Source organism: Ostrinia nubilalis, chromosome 10 (genome assembly GCF_963855985.1).
Source record: "Ostrinia nubilalis chromosome 10, ilOstNubi1.1, whole genome shotgun sequence".
Taxonomy (NCBI): Eukaryota; Metazoa; Arthropoda; class Insecta; order Lepidoptera; family Crambidae; genus Ostrinia; species Ostrinia nubilalis.
This window is the reverse complement of record NC_087097.1, coordinates 7361763-7378918: the sequence shown is the minus strand read 5'-3', so window position 1 is coordinate 7378918 and position 17156 is coordinate 7361763. Positions and strand designations below refer to the sequence as shown.

The 17156-nt window shown below is 38.9% G+C and overlaps 2 protein-coding genes across 2 annotated transcripts in view; both read left to right on the top strand.

Annotated features, from left to right (window-relative positions):
- The window catches only part of LOC135075102 (protein singed wings 2), a 66744-nt gene extending 60292 nt beyond the window's left edge, over positions 1-6452 (top strand). The window contains exons 8-9 of the mRNA XM_063969440.1: positions 439-639; positions 6248-6452. Of these exons, the coding sequence (XP_063825510.1) occupies positions 439-639; positions 6248-6430 (384 nt within the window). The 3' untranslated portion in view covers positions 6431-6452. The remainder of the gene's footprint in view (positions 1-438; positions 640-6247) is intronic.
- A 2925-nt stretch (positions 6453-9377) lies between these two features.
- LOC135075105 (SREBP regulating gene protein) lies at positions 9378-12760 on the top strand. Its single transcript, XM_063969445.1, has 4 exons — positions 9378-9774; positions 9904-10051; positions 10945-11096; positions 11180-12760. Exons 1-4 carry the CDS (start codon positions 9592-9594, stop codon positions 11378-11380), a joined length of 684 nt encoding a protein of 227 aa, XP_063825515.1. The 5' UTR covers positions 9378-9591; the 3' UTR covers positions 11381-12760.
- Positions 12761-17156: the final 4396 nt, after the last annotated feature.

Below are 17156 nucleotides of genomic sequence, written 5' to 3'. Positions count from 1 at the left end.
AATATTGTCAGTAACTAGAACAGCATTTTATGTGTACGCAGGCAGTTTATTTACATTTATCTATAGATAGGATCGGAAGGTAAGAATGGATTTGAAGAGAGTGCTGAATTAAGGGGGAAAGCGGGGCTTAAAGTTTGTTTATAAATCCATCACTCCAAGATAACTTATACTGGTATTTCGGCTTATAAAAAGGTTATAAAAATTTATTTTTAGAAATGCCCCATTATGCTCGATTGAAATAGGGGATTAAAGTTTTTGTCCATTTTCGTGGCATGGTAAGAAGCACTTGCTCATACTCGTATAAAATATATCGTAGACTCTTTGCTCTCTACTTACACACAATCCCTGCATAACTAACTGTAGTAGGTACGTTTTTCCTTGCCAAAGTTCCTGCGTGTCTTTATAAAGACTGAGGTTACGAGAAAAATATTTTTTCAGATACCTGTGTACGCCTTCGACAAGGCGTTTCAGGTGAACAACAACATAATGCACGTGTTCCTCGGTCACAACCCTTGGAGGTGTGACTGCCACTTCATCCCGCGCTTCCAAGGGCTCCTATTGAAGTACAGAAGGGTGATACGAGACTTGCCCGACATCAGGTGCTCGAAATCAGATGACAAAACGACATCTTTCGTACAGGTAAATTGTATTGCTTATTCATAATTTATTTGAAATGCCAGGTAGGAAAATGAATCCCATTGAGTTGGTATTTCGTTGTAATTGTAACTACCTCTTATTACATTCACTCTTCCCACTTTCATTTTCACACAGCTTATTTTTACAAAATGGTTTTTTTACCCGAATTTCGTATAAAATCAGTGCCGATTGCGCTAATTTTTAACGTCTCCAATACATTGGCGCTTTTTCACCAGTTGTGCTCCGTTTTTCATTCCAGCTGAGGTGCAAATTCAGTATCGCGGTAAAGTTCACGCGCAAACAAAGACAAAATAACGGATTTAATCACTTTCCAATAAAAGTAGTAGAACCTTATTTTTTTACTAAAAAACAGCAAAATTTAATGTACGTGAAGGCGTTTGACTTGAGTTTGAGAAAAAGTAGCTTTCTTTCAGCTATTACACAAAGAAGCAGTTGGGTTTTGTTTTCGTTTGAACTAGCTGTCAAAGCGACACCGCGATACGAATTTGTGATTTTCATTCGTCGTCTAGTCGCGTTGTTGTTGAAAATATTTAGCGCAATCGGGGCCCTGGATGAAATTTTATCATTCTGTTTTATCAACTTCAAATGAACTGACATCTTTACAAATAGTAATGTTGGTCTTAATCCTAATTCCTAAAATAAAGATTAAACAAATTATTAAGTAGTTAAGTTTACGAAAATGTACGAGTGTTCAAGCTAAGTACCTACTCGTAGTTTCTACGATTCTGACGTTTGTTCAATGTTCGATAAATTTCTCGAAGATCTCTTTGATGTAGGACTAACCGTAAAATCGGTTCAAACGCAATCATATAAATGTTGTAATTAAAAGCTTACGACTTCCCGTCACCTCTGGTTTGATTTGCTTTTGAAATACCTATTCTATAAGTATAGACATACGACCTCTATTGAAGTAATATTTAATGAAAATAATAATTTTAAACCTAAACAGTCAGTCAAAAAAATTCATACGACCTGACGACCACATTTTTAGCTATTCGCGGCAAGGTTATACCTACAGTGAACTCTAGCCATTTTCCTTTCCGAGAATGACATTTTCTTTCTCTCGAAAAAATATAAGTAGTCTTTGTTTTGTTCGTGTACGATCCTTCATAAATAATGGGCTTCAGCTTCAACGGTTACGAACTTTGAAGATAACCGCTCCGTATTTCTTTACTACTCTATTAATTTACTTTAATATCTTCAAACATTTTCAATATTAAATTATACGATATCTTCAAAGATCGAAGACCCGTGACTATCACCAAAGATTTGAAAGTGGGACCCTTCGTAAATCAATCAAGGCAACCATCTAAGCGTGTATTACACTCTATCATTCTTGAAAGACTTTAATTAATGGAAACAATAGCGGACTACCTATATTGGTGTTAATTACGGAAATCCAATATTGAAATTACTTTAAATTCTTAGTACCTACTAAAACAAAAGCTATTTCAAAAAGACTATTTAAAAATTAAACAACACACTTGTGTTGTTACTACTTAGGTAGTACCCGAATTAGATCACCGAAATCTCTGATTAAAGCGTCTTAAATACTTAGTTAGCGAACACGAGGACGGGTGAAGGATCAGGCTACTTGTTGACGCCAAAACCAGCAATCAGCCTTTACCATTAAACTTATATATACTTAAAACAAATTTTTCGTTCTTTCGATCGTAGTATTGTCGTTCGTTCGTTTCAGCCAAATGACGTCCACTGCTGGACAAAGGCCTCCCCCAAGGTTTTCCACAATGAACGGTCCTGCGCTGCCCGCATCCAGGCTCTTCCCGCGACCCTTACCAGATCGTCGGTCCACCTAGTAGGAGGCCTGCCCACGCTACGTTTTCCAGCCCGTGGTCGCCACTCGAGAACTTTCCTGCCCCAACGGCCATCGTCTCTACGAGCTATGTGCCCCGCCCACTGCCACTTGATTTTAGCAATTCTGCGAGCTATGTCGGTTACTTTGGTTCTCCTACGGATCTCCTCATTTCTGATTCGATCACGCAGGGAAACTCCGAGCATAGCCCGCTCCATCGCCCTTTGGGTGACCTTGAGCCTTCTTATGAGGCCCATAGTAAGCGACCACGTTTCGGATCCATATGTCAACACTGGCAACACACACTGCTCGAAGACTTTCGTCTTGAGACACTGCGGTATTTCGGACATGAGTATATGGCGAAGCTTCCCGAACGCTGCCCATCCGAGTTGGATTCGACGATTGACCTCTTTCTCGAAGTTGGACCTACCTAACTGGACTGTTTGTCCCAGGTATACATAATTGTCGACAACTTCGAGTGTAGAGTCTCCAACCTTCAGAGGAGTGGGTGCAACACGGACATTAGACATGATTTTTGTCTTGTCCATGTTCATTCTGAGGCCCACTTGTTGAGAGGCTCTACTGAGGCCATCGAGCATTGTGCCTAGATCCTCCAAGGTCTCAGCCATGACTACGATATCGTCCGCGAATCGAAGGTGGGTGATGTACTCGCCGTTGATATTTATGCCAAATCCGTTCCAGTCCAGAAGCTTGAAGACATCTTCCAGGGCGGTGGTAAACAGTTTTGGAGATATGACGTCTCCCTGTCTTACCCCTCGCTGCAACTGGATAGGTTTCGAATCCCGATCCTGAAGGCGGACCGACATTGTGGCGTTTTTGTACAAACCCCTCAACACTTCGATATATCGATAGTCAATTTGGCACCTTTGGAGAGACTGTAGCACTGCCCAGGTCTCGACCGAATCGAAGGCTTTCTCATAATCCACAAACGCCAGGCAAAGTGGTTGATTATACTCCTCGGTCTTCTGTATAATCTGCCTTAGCGTATGTATGTGGTCTATGGTACTAAAGCCTTTTCGGAAACCGGCTTGTTCGGGAGGCTGGAAGTCGTCGAGCCTGCGAGCGAGACGATTCGTAATGACTCTTGAAAACAGCTTGTAGACATGGCTCAGAAGTGAGATGGGTCTATAATTCTTCAATAAGGTTTTGTCACCTTTTTTGAAGAAGAGTACCACCACACTTCTGTGCCATGTCGTAGGCGTTTTTCCTTCGAGGGTGACGGAATTGAACAGCTTCTGAAGAGCCCTCAGTACCGGCGTTCCGCCTGCCTTCAAAAGCTCAGCCGTGATTCCATCATCACCCGGTGCCTTGTTGTTCTTCAGCTGTTTGAGAGCCATTCTAATCTCGTACAGACTGACGTCCGGGATATCTTCGGTATAGTGTCGGGTCAGTCTAGCTCTTGGGTCTTCGGCTAGATTTGTGACAGGTGCACGTACACTCGTGTATAATTGTCCGTAGAACTTCTCGACCTCTTCCAATATCTCCGGCCCCGACGAAATGGCTCTGCCATCCTCTGTCTTCAGCTTGGTCAGTTGACTTTGGCCAACAGACAGATCTCTTGCGAACACTTTAGAGCCCTTGTTTCGCTCAATCGCCTCTTTAATACGGTCTGTATTAAATTGGCGTAGGTCGCGAGTCAAAGACTTGGAGATCTGTCTGTTAAGGCGCCGATACTGAGCAGCATCTTCAGAGGACTGCAGAACCAAGTTCCGTCTCTCTTCCATGAGTTGATTGGTGAGGTCAGAGATCTTTTTGGTTCCTTTTGAACGACGGGTTTTAAAGAACTTAGACCCAGTCGTTTGGACAATTTCCACGAACCTGTCATTGTATTTGTCCACATTTTCGCAGTCTCCTAGGCATTCGAAACGATTTTGCAACTCGAGCTGAAAGCTTTCGGGGTTTTGGAGTTGGATGGGCGCTGGGCGGAGCGTAGACTTCATCAGTCGACATCTCTCGAGCTTGGGTCTGATATTCAATGTGCCTCTTACCATTCGGTGATCGCTTCCTGTTTTGACCGAATTGATCACAGAGACATCATTGAATATATGCTTCTTCGTCGACAAGATGAAGTCTATCTCATTTTTTGTAGCGCCATTGGGATGCAGCCATGTCCACTTTCGCTGTTTTGGCTTTCTGAAGAAGGAGTTCATCATAAAGAGGCCCTCCCTCTCCATAAAGCCAGCCAGCAGTTGGCCACGTGCGTTCCTCTCTCCGTACCCAAATTGCCCCACTTTCGGCTCATTATCGCTTCGTTTACCTAGCTTCGCGTTGAAGTCCCCCATCACAACGGTAAAATGGGACCGGGAGCCATGTATGGCTCTGGAAATATCCTCATACATGGTCTCCACTTCGTCGTCGGGGTGTTCCGTGGTCGGTGCGTATACCTGTATGACCTTCAGCGAATACCGTTTGGTGATTCTGAGTATCAGGTACACTACCCTCGCCGAAACACTCTCGATCTGGACCACGTTGTTGACAAGGGACTTGTGGACGATAAACCCGACACCACCCTGGGACTGCTGGTCGCCCTCCCGGAAATAGAGCAGGTTTCCGGATTTAAGAATTATGGTGTCCTCCCCCTCTCTTCGGACTTCACATAATCCTACGATATCCCACCGTAACCTGCTCAACTCTTCCTCGAGTTCCATTAGCTTCACGTCTGTACGCAGTGTGCGAGCGTTATAGGTTGCCAGGGCCAGAGGTCGTCGGTGTTGGTAGCCTGGCATCCCCCGGGGATTCTTCGCACCCCTTGCCTCACCGTTACCGTGACCGCTACCGTGGTCCGGGATAGTGGGGCCGCCGGGGACTAGGGGCCGTTTTTTTGTTTTTACCACCATTTGGAGGGTTTTGCCCTAATCGCCACGCTTGGCAGGCGGGTTGGCGATCGCAGTTTTTTTGCTTGGTTTCGCACGCAGACGCTGCTGCCCGTCCGGTGCTACAGGAGTTTGTCGCCTCTTACGACACGCCTCCTGTTGGCGGTGGGGAAAAGTATTCTTTTACGGCCGTCCCCACACAGCACTAGTAGTACGTAGTATTGTATGGGACAGGAAATAGCGCGTGCTATTCAACCTTTCTTCAGCACCTTTCAATGGCACACTGAAGACTACGTCGCGAGCAAATCCGCAGGCAAAAGCAGGTTGTCTAATATACCGCAGGGTGCTTTAATTTCTATTGTCTCTGATTAAAGTAGGCGATATAATTTGTTACAGCAAAATACATAATTACGAAGTTTCGACACGAAGTACATATTCACGATAACTTTTTTATTTTGTGAAAAACCGCGGAGCTGCGGGCAAAAGCCTTTTGTTACACGGTATTCACATTTTGCCCGCGGCCCTGGTACCTATTCAGAATACCAGGGATAATGTTATGTTGCCGATCATATTACAGTGGCTCTGAAAGCGTGCTATTTAATATTAAAAACTCCCTAGTTTTATTGGCTTTGTTTTTCTTAAAAAAGTTAAGTTAGAAGTAACGGGTCTATTTCTGAGGATCACTTGGATCGCTTTTGTTTAAAAGTCCTCCTTCATAAGTAATCTTGCTGTAACCAACTGAATTTTGAAATATAACTATTTACCTATAACTTAGTATTATTTAATTTTCTTAAATCGTAGCTTTCATTTGGTATTACAGCTTTTCGCGAAATTAAGTAAATGGTGGAATTTCGAAAAGCTATGAATAGGCAAGGGCAATCTTTTATAAAAGTTTACATAGCTTTCTTGATTAAAAATTAACGATAACATTGTTTTATTCCAGATCAGCACGATGCCTTTGGGAAACGTTTGCAATAGCGAGATGGAGATGCCCATTAGCACCATCAACGTCGTCAATTTGGTGCTTCTAGCTTTAATCATGATGGTGTTAGGGAAGTTCTTATACGACTGGCGAAACTTTAAAGCTACGGGAAAGCTACCGTGGCTGTCTTCGATACTACCGTGAATTAAATTATCGTTGATCTGGATGAGAATATTTTATTTACTTATACCTCATTTAAAGTAATGTACCTATGCTATAATTTAGGTAACCCTTAAAATAAACCCTTGAAGAAATTGTAAGGCAACAGTAATTTTAGTTTGCTGTGGAAGCATTTGCGGTAATGAATTTAAAGGAATTCTACGACGAAGACCTCTAACTAGTCCTATCACATCTACCCCCTTCGGGCTTGCCACCGGAGTGGTGGTTGGCACATAGGTAGGTATGTGCCGTGCCGTTGTTGGCACTTAGGTACCTATGTGACATACCTATTATGTAGGTAGGCATAATAATACGAGGTTGGGTTGGGACCTACTTATTATTAAAATTATCATCAGTTTGTAACTATCATTAGTGTCATTCACGGATTAGCAAGCTGAAGTGGCAATGGGCAGGGCACATAGTACGCAGAACTGACGGCCGATGGGGCAGCAAGGTTCTGGAGGCCGCGTACCGGAAAACGCAGCGTGAGACGTCCACCTACAAGGTGGACCAACGACATCGTAAAGGTAGCAGGGAAGCGCTGGACGCAGGCCGCTACCAATCGATCAACGTGGAAAGCATTAGGGAAAGCCTATGTTCAGCAGTGGACGTCCTATGGCTGAAATGATGATGATGATGATGATGATTAGTGTCATTAATAGTGTTTACTTAAGTTGTTCCCAGGTTCGAATCCTGGCTAGATTAATTTTTAATTATCAAAATCTGCCCTGAGTCTCTTGAATATCTTGCACTACAGCACTATTCTGTGACAATGAGGGTTTTCGCGAATGAAAGATCCGCTAGAAGGCGGGACGTGGATGTGGGGTCTGACTGCTGCGTGATTGGTGGATTTTGACATATCTGTCAATGTCATGTCAAAAATAACCAATCATGCAGCATTTGGACCTCGCGTCTACGTATTGCCATCTGGCGGATTTTTCATTCGCGAAAACCCTCATTGAATGTAAAAATTTAAACATGTTCTTTGCCCCAGTAGTTTTTAGATTCAACAACCGCTTTAACATTGTGATTCGCACATTTAATTCTGAATAGCATTGCAACAAAAATGTAGTGTTTGTTGACAATAAGCCTAAACACGCTTTCAGTAGAACTGAAAACTTTTAAACAGATATTTTTACAACAAATGCAAAAGACAATGCCGGAAATTGGCGTCTTTTTTTTTTCGCGCGGCCATCGGCTAAACTTTGTTTTTTGATTACAAAATAGTGTAATAAACCAAACTTACTATGACATGTATACCTCTAAACTCAGTCTGAACTGAGTTACGAGCATTAGAAGTTTGATGATTTTCATACTAGATTTGCTTTTTGCGCGCAAAGTTTTGTAAGAAATTGCAACAAAATAGTGAGATTGTATGTGTAAACAAACAATATCATCCATTAAAGGCTCCAGACATCAATATGGAGCAGAATCAGCGCAATAAAAAAATAGCGCAATATTTTGTTGCAATTTCTTACAAAACTTGCGCACAAAAAGCAAATCTAGTATGAAAATCATCAAACTTCTAATGCTCGTAACTCAGTTCAGACTGAGTTTAGAGGTATACATGCCATAGTAAGTTTGGTTTATTATACTATTTTGTAATCAAAAAACAAAGTTTGGTCGATGGCCGCGCGAAAAAAAAAAGACGCCACTTTCCATACAAAATCTGGCATTGCCATTTAACTAAACAAAGATAAAAACAAAAACCTTATTGAATGTGTACCTACTTACCTACTCAAAAATAAAAGAGTGTCCGCGAAGCAAAGAGGCGAGGATGCTGGCTGCATTTCCTCGCTGGATAGCAAGGCCTTTGTGCAAGGAAAGAAGGAAAGGAAAGTCAGCATTCATATTTTTGACATTGATAAAATACAGGGTGTCCCAAAAACAATGGATAACCCTGTAACCATCGATAGGCCTCGCCATGGTCTCCCTAACGTCCAATTTTGACCCCAGTAAAAATATCACCGTTTTCAAGATTTTTAAGTTTTTGTGCATTTTTAGAAAATTGCCAGCTGCGATTACTTTTTCTCGTGCCATTTCTACAAATGAGGATACTTTTCAATCTAGTTTTTTTCCTTATCGCAAGGGATAGTTGGGCTATCAAAAGAAAAGATTAAAGTTCAACAAACTAGTTTAAAAGTATGAAAATTTTAAGAAATTGCAGAGAAGAAGGAAAAATTAATTCATTCACATAACTATTACGAGAAAAACTCATTTTTGCAGTTTTCATACTAGTTGCTATTCAAGTAGCCATAAGATAAAAATAATACAGGATACATAGGCTTGTGATACCTTTTTAAAATCTCAATTAACCAAGGAAGTTTTTAAGGTAATGGGCACGATGGTCTTCCTACATTTTTTTTACACGATGGCTGATCAAAAGTGCAAGACAATGAATTAATTTTTCCTCTTCTGCAATTTCTTAAAATTTTCATACTTTAAAACTAGTTTGTTGAACTTTGATCTTTTCTTTTGATAGCCCAACTATCCCTTGTGATAAATAAGGAAAAAAACTAGATTGAAAAGTATCCTCATTTGTAGAAATGGCATGAGAAAAAGTAATCGCAGGTGGCAATTTTCTAAAAATGCACAAAAACTTGAAAATCTTGAAATCGGTGATATTTTTACCGGGGTCAAAAATGGACGTTAGGGAGATCATGGCGAGGCCTATCGATGGTTACAAGGTTATCCATTGTTTTTGGGACACCCTGTATATTGATTTGATTAAACAAAATTCTTTATATTCGCCATTTGCAGTCGTTGACTCGTTAAATACAGCACAGATGAGACAGGGGAATACAGGCAAGCCTGGTGGATGTAGATAGATTTATACAATCTTTGGCCTCGCAGCTGTTCAAGCTGTCAATGTCAAATACTGTTAGCCTTTTTTGATATCTGTCACTGTCACCGCTGTCAGTCAGTCAGCAGAAATACGCGTACGCCAGCCAGCCTACGAAAGTTTTTGTTAAAATCTTTCCTTCTGTACAAAACAAATAACAATATTATTATGATAAAAAGATTTCATAATTAAATTGAAACAATCTCAACAACACGAGATTTTTGTATGGTATACGTACAAAGACATTAGTTAAAATGAGTCTAGAGAAAGTGCCGAAAACAACGCGTCAGTGCTACGCTTGAAGATGATATTAATTAATGATGCATGCCCCCATACTTGTAATTTATGTTGTTTAGTTCTGAATGGCTATTCCTTTCGTTATAAAATGTGGTACGCCGCTTTGGTAAGGTTTATAAGACGGAGACTTGTCCTGGGCATTATATTCGCCTCTTCACTCACTTATTGTATCGTGAGCTTCCTTCGAGAGGTTAGTAATAGCAAAATAAAAAACCTAATTTACTTTAAAGAAAGAAAAAATATTTATTTGGTAATTTACTTTATAAATAAACCCTTACAATTTTTTAGAACATGCCGGTAATGTCTTTGATATTTTTAGGGCAGCAGCAGGAATATGATGTACCAAGAGACTATGATCGAACGAAAGCCCTTTGTTTGGCGAGCCCTGCAGGAACACAAGGACTCAAATGACAGTATCATTTGTAGGAACTCAGTGCAAGGCAGATCATTATTGGTTGATGATAGAGGTAATTGAGAATGTTACTAGGTATGCAAAATCACTTGAAACCTATGTTACAGTTAAGCTTTTACATTTACAAATACATTAGTTTTTATTTCATTCAAAAATACCCAGTAGTTATGATTTTATAGGCATTCAAAGTTCGCTTAAATATTGAGTCCCGCCGACGGTCACGTGACCCCGTGTGACGTACATTCACAGCGTCCGCTCACTAGAAAACGGATATAAACATACTTAAATATTTTTTTTTTGTAAATACAAACTTATTATACATATTAACACCCAGACCCATCACAGAAATTAAAATTGAACCAAACCCAAACTTGATGCGATTGTGTCGTTTTATTGCGAATTACCTTCCAGCTCCATCATTAGACCCCGATTACTATATAGAATTAAAATACTCATCAATACAAAACGAACGAGCCCAAACTCGATGCATTTAAGTCGTTTTATTATAGAGTTCCTATGGCCACCTTCCAGCTCCATCATCAGATCAGCTCCATGTCATCATAATATTGCATGGTCATCCAAATCACATGTGTTTGCGAAATTTCAGCTTAATCGGTTGCCTGGAAGTGGGTCTTAATTCAGTTTGCAAGATTCCACCCATACAAATATGAGCCAGTCGTTGTAATATGACGTCACGCGCATAAAATGGCGGGCCGGCCGCCGCCCGCACTTTTAAAATTCAATATCTTGGAAACTAATTAACGTATCGAAATAATTCTTTCACGTATATTTTTTATTTTTAACAGAGAATACAGAAAGCTAAAAAACAAAATTAGTGAACATTCTTCATTCTGGACAACTCTTATTGCGTACCTCATTGGTAGAGACATTTTGATTTGTACAAGTTTTTCAATAGTTTGTTAATAGTAGACTAATTTGTTATTTCAGGGTATGTATGTCACAGAAATGATGTGATGAGGAATGGATGTTGTGATCACTATGCAGATTCTTCACAGAGATACAGCTGTGATACTTGCACAGACACAAATTGCTGTATTATTTATGAATACTGCGTGTCGTGCTGTTTGGATCCAAAAAAGGTATGACATAAATACAAAGAGCAAAATTTAATGGATTATTAATTATACCTAGAAATATCAATAATATTTAAATATGTTTTCAGAGAGACCTATTGGAGGTGGTATTATCAAAACTCTCCGCAGAAGAGAGTGTATTATTCCGAACTTTGAGCGATGATTATGAATTGTGCCTTACAAAATGCCGCACCAGTTCCCATAGTGTTCTACATGAAAATTCCTACAAGGACCCAACACATAAACATTGCTTTGGCCAAGAACTGCCTAGAAGTAGAAGTCCAGACTAGCTAAGGGTAAAAACTAAAATTATAGGTATACCCAATTTTATACTTAGTCTTATAGCATGAAATTTACTAAATCAAGAGACACCAACACGCTGTTACTGTTTAGTGAATTAATTAGATAATAATTTATTATAAATAAGGCCAAAGAATAAGTGTCTTAATAACAAGAAACTGGACAAGATATTAGTGACATCACAGCCTAATTTTACATAGAACTAGTTGCCTTATTTACATTAAAAAATATATTAATGTCAAGTTATACAATAAACAAGATATCCTGCCATTTTTGGCTCTTGCTGAGTTGTTATAACCCTCAGAGTTTGTTCACAATTCTGGGTAGACATGTGAGTATGTATTTGTTACTAATCCACATTTAAACATTAGCCACTGAATTTGTTCGATGCTGACTTTTCATCTATAATTTTATGACTTATATTAAACAAAAGTATGAAATGAATGAATAGTGTTACTATTTGAATTAATCAGCATCTAGCAATGTATAATGATCATTTGTCCTATAGACAAGCTATGCGTGTCTTGATCTTTTTTGCCCACCGTCTATACATATGAGTAGGTGGGATGCATATCAGTTTTACAGTTCTGGTGGCGCAATACAAACTAGATACGCCAATGATAAGCAAGGGCAACTACAAAGAAATAATGTCATCTCATCTCCAACACTTATCTTTGGAATGTGGCCGAATATTACCAAATAATAATATGTGCTATTTAATACATACCACAAAATTGATGGAATGTGTGAACGAATTCTGAGTTAAATTGGAAAATATAAATCAATATAAACAGCATTATTAACTGTAGAAAACAAGATTTGAAGTCAAAGTAAATAATTTTTGTGACATTTCAAATATAGTTTTTTTATACACAGATAATTTTAGATTACAAGTTTTGCATATTTTTAGCAAGCAAAAAAGGCTTAGAATTCAAGTTTATCAGCTATTTTTTCCTTATGAAGTTTTTTAGCAACTTGTGCACATTTTAGGGTACCTATCTAACATTATAATAATTTAATGAATCTAGGATTTGCTAAGTCAAAACCTTAAAATAGGTTTATTTACTTAATATTAATTAATTAATTATTATGATTTTTAAGTAGGTATGATCTGTAAATTGTATAAACAAAACAACATTTCATAATGTCTGACAAACATCAAGATTGAATTATTTTTTTCATGGTTTTCTTGATCATGTTATTAGGCAAGCTGTTAAGATACATAATTTGTTTCTGTGTATTAATTTACGAAAACCAATTTATGCAAAATGCTGGAGTTAAGAATATTTTATAACGTCTGACTAGACAGCATGTCACATGTTTATCATAACAAAACACATATTTTGACGAGGACTACATACATAATATAATAACTACACTCAGCGGCACGGAATTTGGCCCAAGCCTAAACAACCAGATATGAGGCCAAATAGGTGTTGTATACCTAAGTTTCGTGTGACATGTTAACAGAACATTTGATTTTGTTAATTTAACCTATATAAGGTGTTATTTTTTATACTGATCATACTTTACCAACGCATCTAATAAAATCATACAAATACAACCCAAGTGTTTTTAAAAAAAAAATTCAGGCTAGTTTTCGAGTAAAACGACAAAGAATGTTTCGAAAAAAATAAATCATCCTTTGAGCGCGGTGAGTATTCGTTTACGCACTATATACTTTTCTCTATGCACTATCGTAGTAGCCGGCCGAGGGCAACGACCGCTGCCACGTGCCGCGCCGCGTGAGTCGGCCATATTGATATCGCTGCCAGTCGCTCCGCGCCCACAGCCCGCGCCGAGCCTCCGATCGGCATGCGGGAGCGCAACAACATAAACAATCGTCCCAGTCAGTCCAATGTTGTGCCCAAACGTATTGCAGTGTGTGTGTGCGAGTTATTACAATGCCGCGCTTGATAAATAACAAAACGCAGGTGAAATTATGTTTCGGGCACACTAACTGGCCGACGAGAAACATTGACGAGTCGAAAACCTTCACACCTTGCTTGTTTGGAGCCGCGCAGCGCTTCAGGGAGCGCAGCCGTATCCTGACTTGACGAGATCCCGTGCGCTTCGAGGACGAAGTTCTGGATTTCAATTTCAATCACCGGCACAGTGCTGGCGGTACCCAGATGCGAGCGCCGCAGACGGCGGCTTTTGCGTAAAAATACGGAATGCCTTAACAAGGAGTTGTTGCCAGAGGGCCACGACTGCGACCGAGTTCTATCGATGGATATTGCGAAGTCTACCTAGGTACCTACATACCTACAGTGTGATTTGGACAGATGAGTGCTTGTTTACGCGAAAGGGACTTTTTCCGTAAAAAAGTTAGTGCGCGAATTGTGAATACAACATCCGACGTGGTGTCTAGTGAACAGCAAGCAAGTGTGCAGCCCAGAAGCATTACCTCAATTCGATCGTGGCTAGATTAGACAGTGCAAGACAGTGTTTACGTGAACATTCAACAAAGGCTTGACGTTCAAAATGTATTGTGATTAGTGTAATAATAACCTAGAAACTTTAAATAACATCATTCAAAATAGGTAAATGTGTGAATAAGTAAAATCAATGCATAATTTAGGAATTAAAACCAGGAAAATTGATCAGTGAGTTTTATTTACAACACTTATTCATATTCAATATTAGGGTGCATTTCCACTGACGCGAAGCGAAGTAGTAATAGGTATGTACCTATCAATTTTTTATTACGTCTCTAAATAAATTGCGTTGGCATTACGAAACCGTAGATATTGAATTCCAATTTCTATCCTTTTTTAAATTTCTAGTTTTCTAGTTTAAAGAAGGATGATTCGCCTCGGTTCGTTGGAAAAGTCCCCCGCTATTACACTAATGAAAATACACTTATTTACCTACTTATGTGGCTAGATTTTGTTTCTCCCAGCGCGTAGTACCTATTAACATGACGTAACATCGTACATACTCACGAGTGATAATTTTTAGTAACGTAGGTTTAGTGTAATCTAACCTTTATGTGTGTGAACGTTGAATGAACGCGCGCGGCCATTGTTCGTACTCGTATGAATGAAATGAGTAAAGAAAGAGAGAGAGGCAGTGAGTGAAGGAAGGATGGTTGTAAAAATAATATCTTTTTTTGTTAGGAAAAGTAAAAACAAAAACTAGCCTGAATTTTTTTTTAAAAACACTTGGGTTGTATTTGTATGATTTTATTAGATGCGTTGTTAAAGTATGATCAGTATAAAAAATAACACCTTATATATGCCCAGAACTATTTAGGTCCCAGATTTTTATGTAATTTGGTATATTTACTCTATATAGGCCCCTAATCATGAACCACGATGAGTTTTTAGATTTCAGTACTTGGAACTATTTTTTTTTTCAGTTGGTCGAAAACGACCGCCTGGGCATATATGAGACTAGAATATACGAGGGCCGGCTGATAAGTTCGCGGCCTAAGGTACTTAATGAAATAAAATAAATGGTTTCTATTTTTTATTTTGTAATATAATCTCCCTCAAAAGAAATTCATTTCTTAAATCTCGCATACAATGCCTTTTACCCACCCAAAAAAATTTTTTTCAAAATGACGACCAACCGCACCTTTAATTTCGTTGTCATCTGCATATCTCCGGCCCCGTAAGTCCTTTTTCAAATCGAAAAACAGGAAAATATCGCTAGGTAATAGGTCTTGGCTATATGGTGGGTGGTCAATCTCTGAGAACCCGGTGTCTTTCAGGGCTTGGCCTCGCAACACGTGCGGCGTGAACGGGCGCGTTGTCTTGCGGAAAGAGCAATCCGCGTGTCAGTTTCCCCCGTCATTTCTGTACAATAGCCTCGCGAACATAAAGAAATATTCTTCAGCTATCTGCCACGATTTAATTCTTTGGTCAGCCGGCACGATTTTTTCGACTTTTGAACGTTTCCTTCACTCAGTATCGTGACAGGGCGGGGGTCGTTTTCACAGGTCTCTCGTCCGTGTTGAAATAGTCGGGCCCATTTTTTAACCATAGTATATGAAGGTCCAGAATCCTGAAGAACCAATGACATCTCTTCAAAAATGTCTTTCGGTCTATTTTCCTTCTTTACGAGGAATTATGTCCGCGGCGCGCGGTGTCGAAATTCCGCAAATCTCCAGATTCGGCGGACATGGTGATGTCATTTGTTCGATAGAAATTGAACTATCAGTGCAAACTTAATTAGTGGTTGCTTTTTATAATAGGTACTACTGAGTGTCGCAACTAGTGATATGAGTAACAAGCTAATTACTCATCGCTAAGTACCTTAGGCCGCGAAATTTTCAGCCGCCCCTCGTAGATGTTCGTGGTATAATGTATTTTCAAATAATAGTCGTATTCATCATATAATTAGTTCACAAATTTGAACAGATTATAGCATAATTATGTATAATAATCATATTTGGTTGATTTAGGAACTTGAATAATAATACAGTTAGTACAATTTAGGATGTAAAACATTTTTCATGGAGATTTATACCGCACTTACTGCATTTCTTCACAGTAATGTTTTTGCATACTGCATAATTTCTATGAATCTCACCGGTGAGGATCAAATGCTCAGCATCATACCTCCTTACACTTAGTGGTATATTAGACGGCACTGGGCGTGTTGAAGGTCCAGGCTGAGTTCAAGGAGATCCATATTTTGGAAGCAAATTTCTAGCAATTTACCTTCGAAACTTCAGAGTTATTATTGACGGTGACATCAATCAACCATGTGAGAATACCATAAACCGTTTTTTTCCTTCTCATCAATAACTCTGCCATGATAGCGAGATCACTTGGAGAATTTGTAATCGCTTTAGAGATTCGAAGGTAAATGCTAGAAATTTGCTTCTAACAAATGGATCTCCTCGAACTCAGCCTGGACCTTCAACACGCACAATGCCCTCTAATATACCACTAAAAGGCGGTGTGTGTGCTTAGCATTTGATCCTCACCGGTCAGATTCGTAGAAAATGTGCAGTATGCAAAAACAAACAAGTATTTTGCAGCATTTCATGGCTAAATTGTACTAACTGTGTAATTATACAAGTTCCTAAATTAACCAAATATCATTATTTTACACTATTTGCTATAATTTAATGAAATTATAAACTAATTATATAATAAACACTACTTTTATTTGAAATACTTTATACTACCAAAACCTACATTCTGGTCTCATATATGCCCATGCGGTCGTTTTCGACCAACAGAACTCTTGTAACAAATAACAAAGCACATATTTATATTTTCACAATACTTCTTACTTATTTACCTTGGAAATATATTCATTTCATTATTTCAATCGCAATAATCGTTCAAAACAGAATACACAAAAGAATACTTACAGTTTTGTGAGACTGGGTGCACTAATTTCAACAACAAAAAAATCTTTGAAGTTCAATGTCAAATTCGAAAAAAACTGGAGGCGAATAAACTTATTAACTGTTATATTTGACTAGGAAGATCTTTCAAGATTATATTTATGACATTAAAACAGAAAACAAACGTACAGTTTTTTTTTAATTAGCATCGCAAGAGAACATGTACCATTGGGTCGTTTTCGTGCCTCTGGGCATATATGGGTTAAGAGGCTAAATTAATTTAAAAAAATGCTTCTGTTTAACGTTTTTGACTCTAGAAACGCATTCCGTTGTTGGAGCGTAAAGAGTACGGGTAAGTTTAAATTAGATATTAAATGTTGTAAGGGTTTGGCGTTTTGTTTTTTGTTTTTAAATTAATCTTGTGGTTATTCTCATTTCCATAATTTGAGAATAATGCCCAT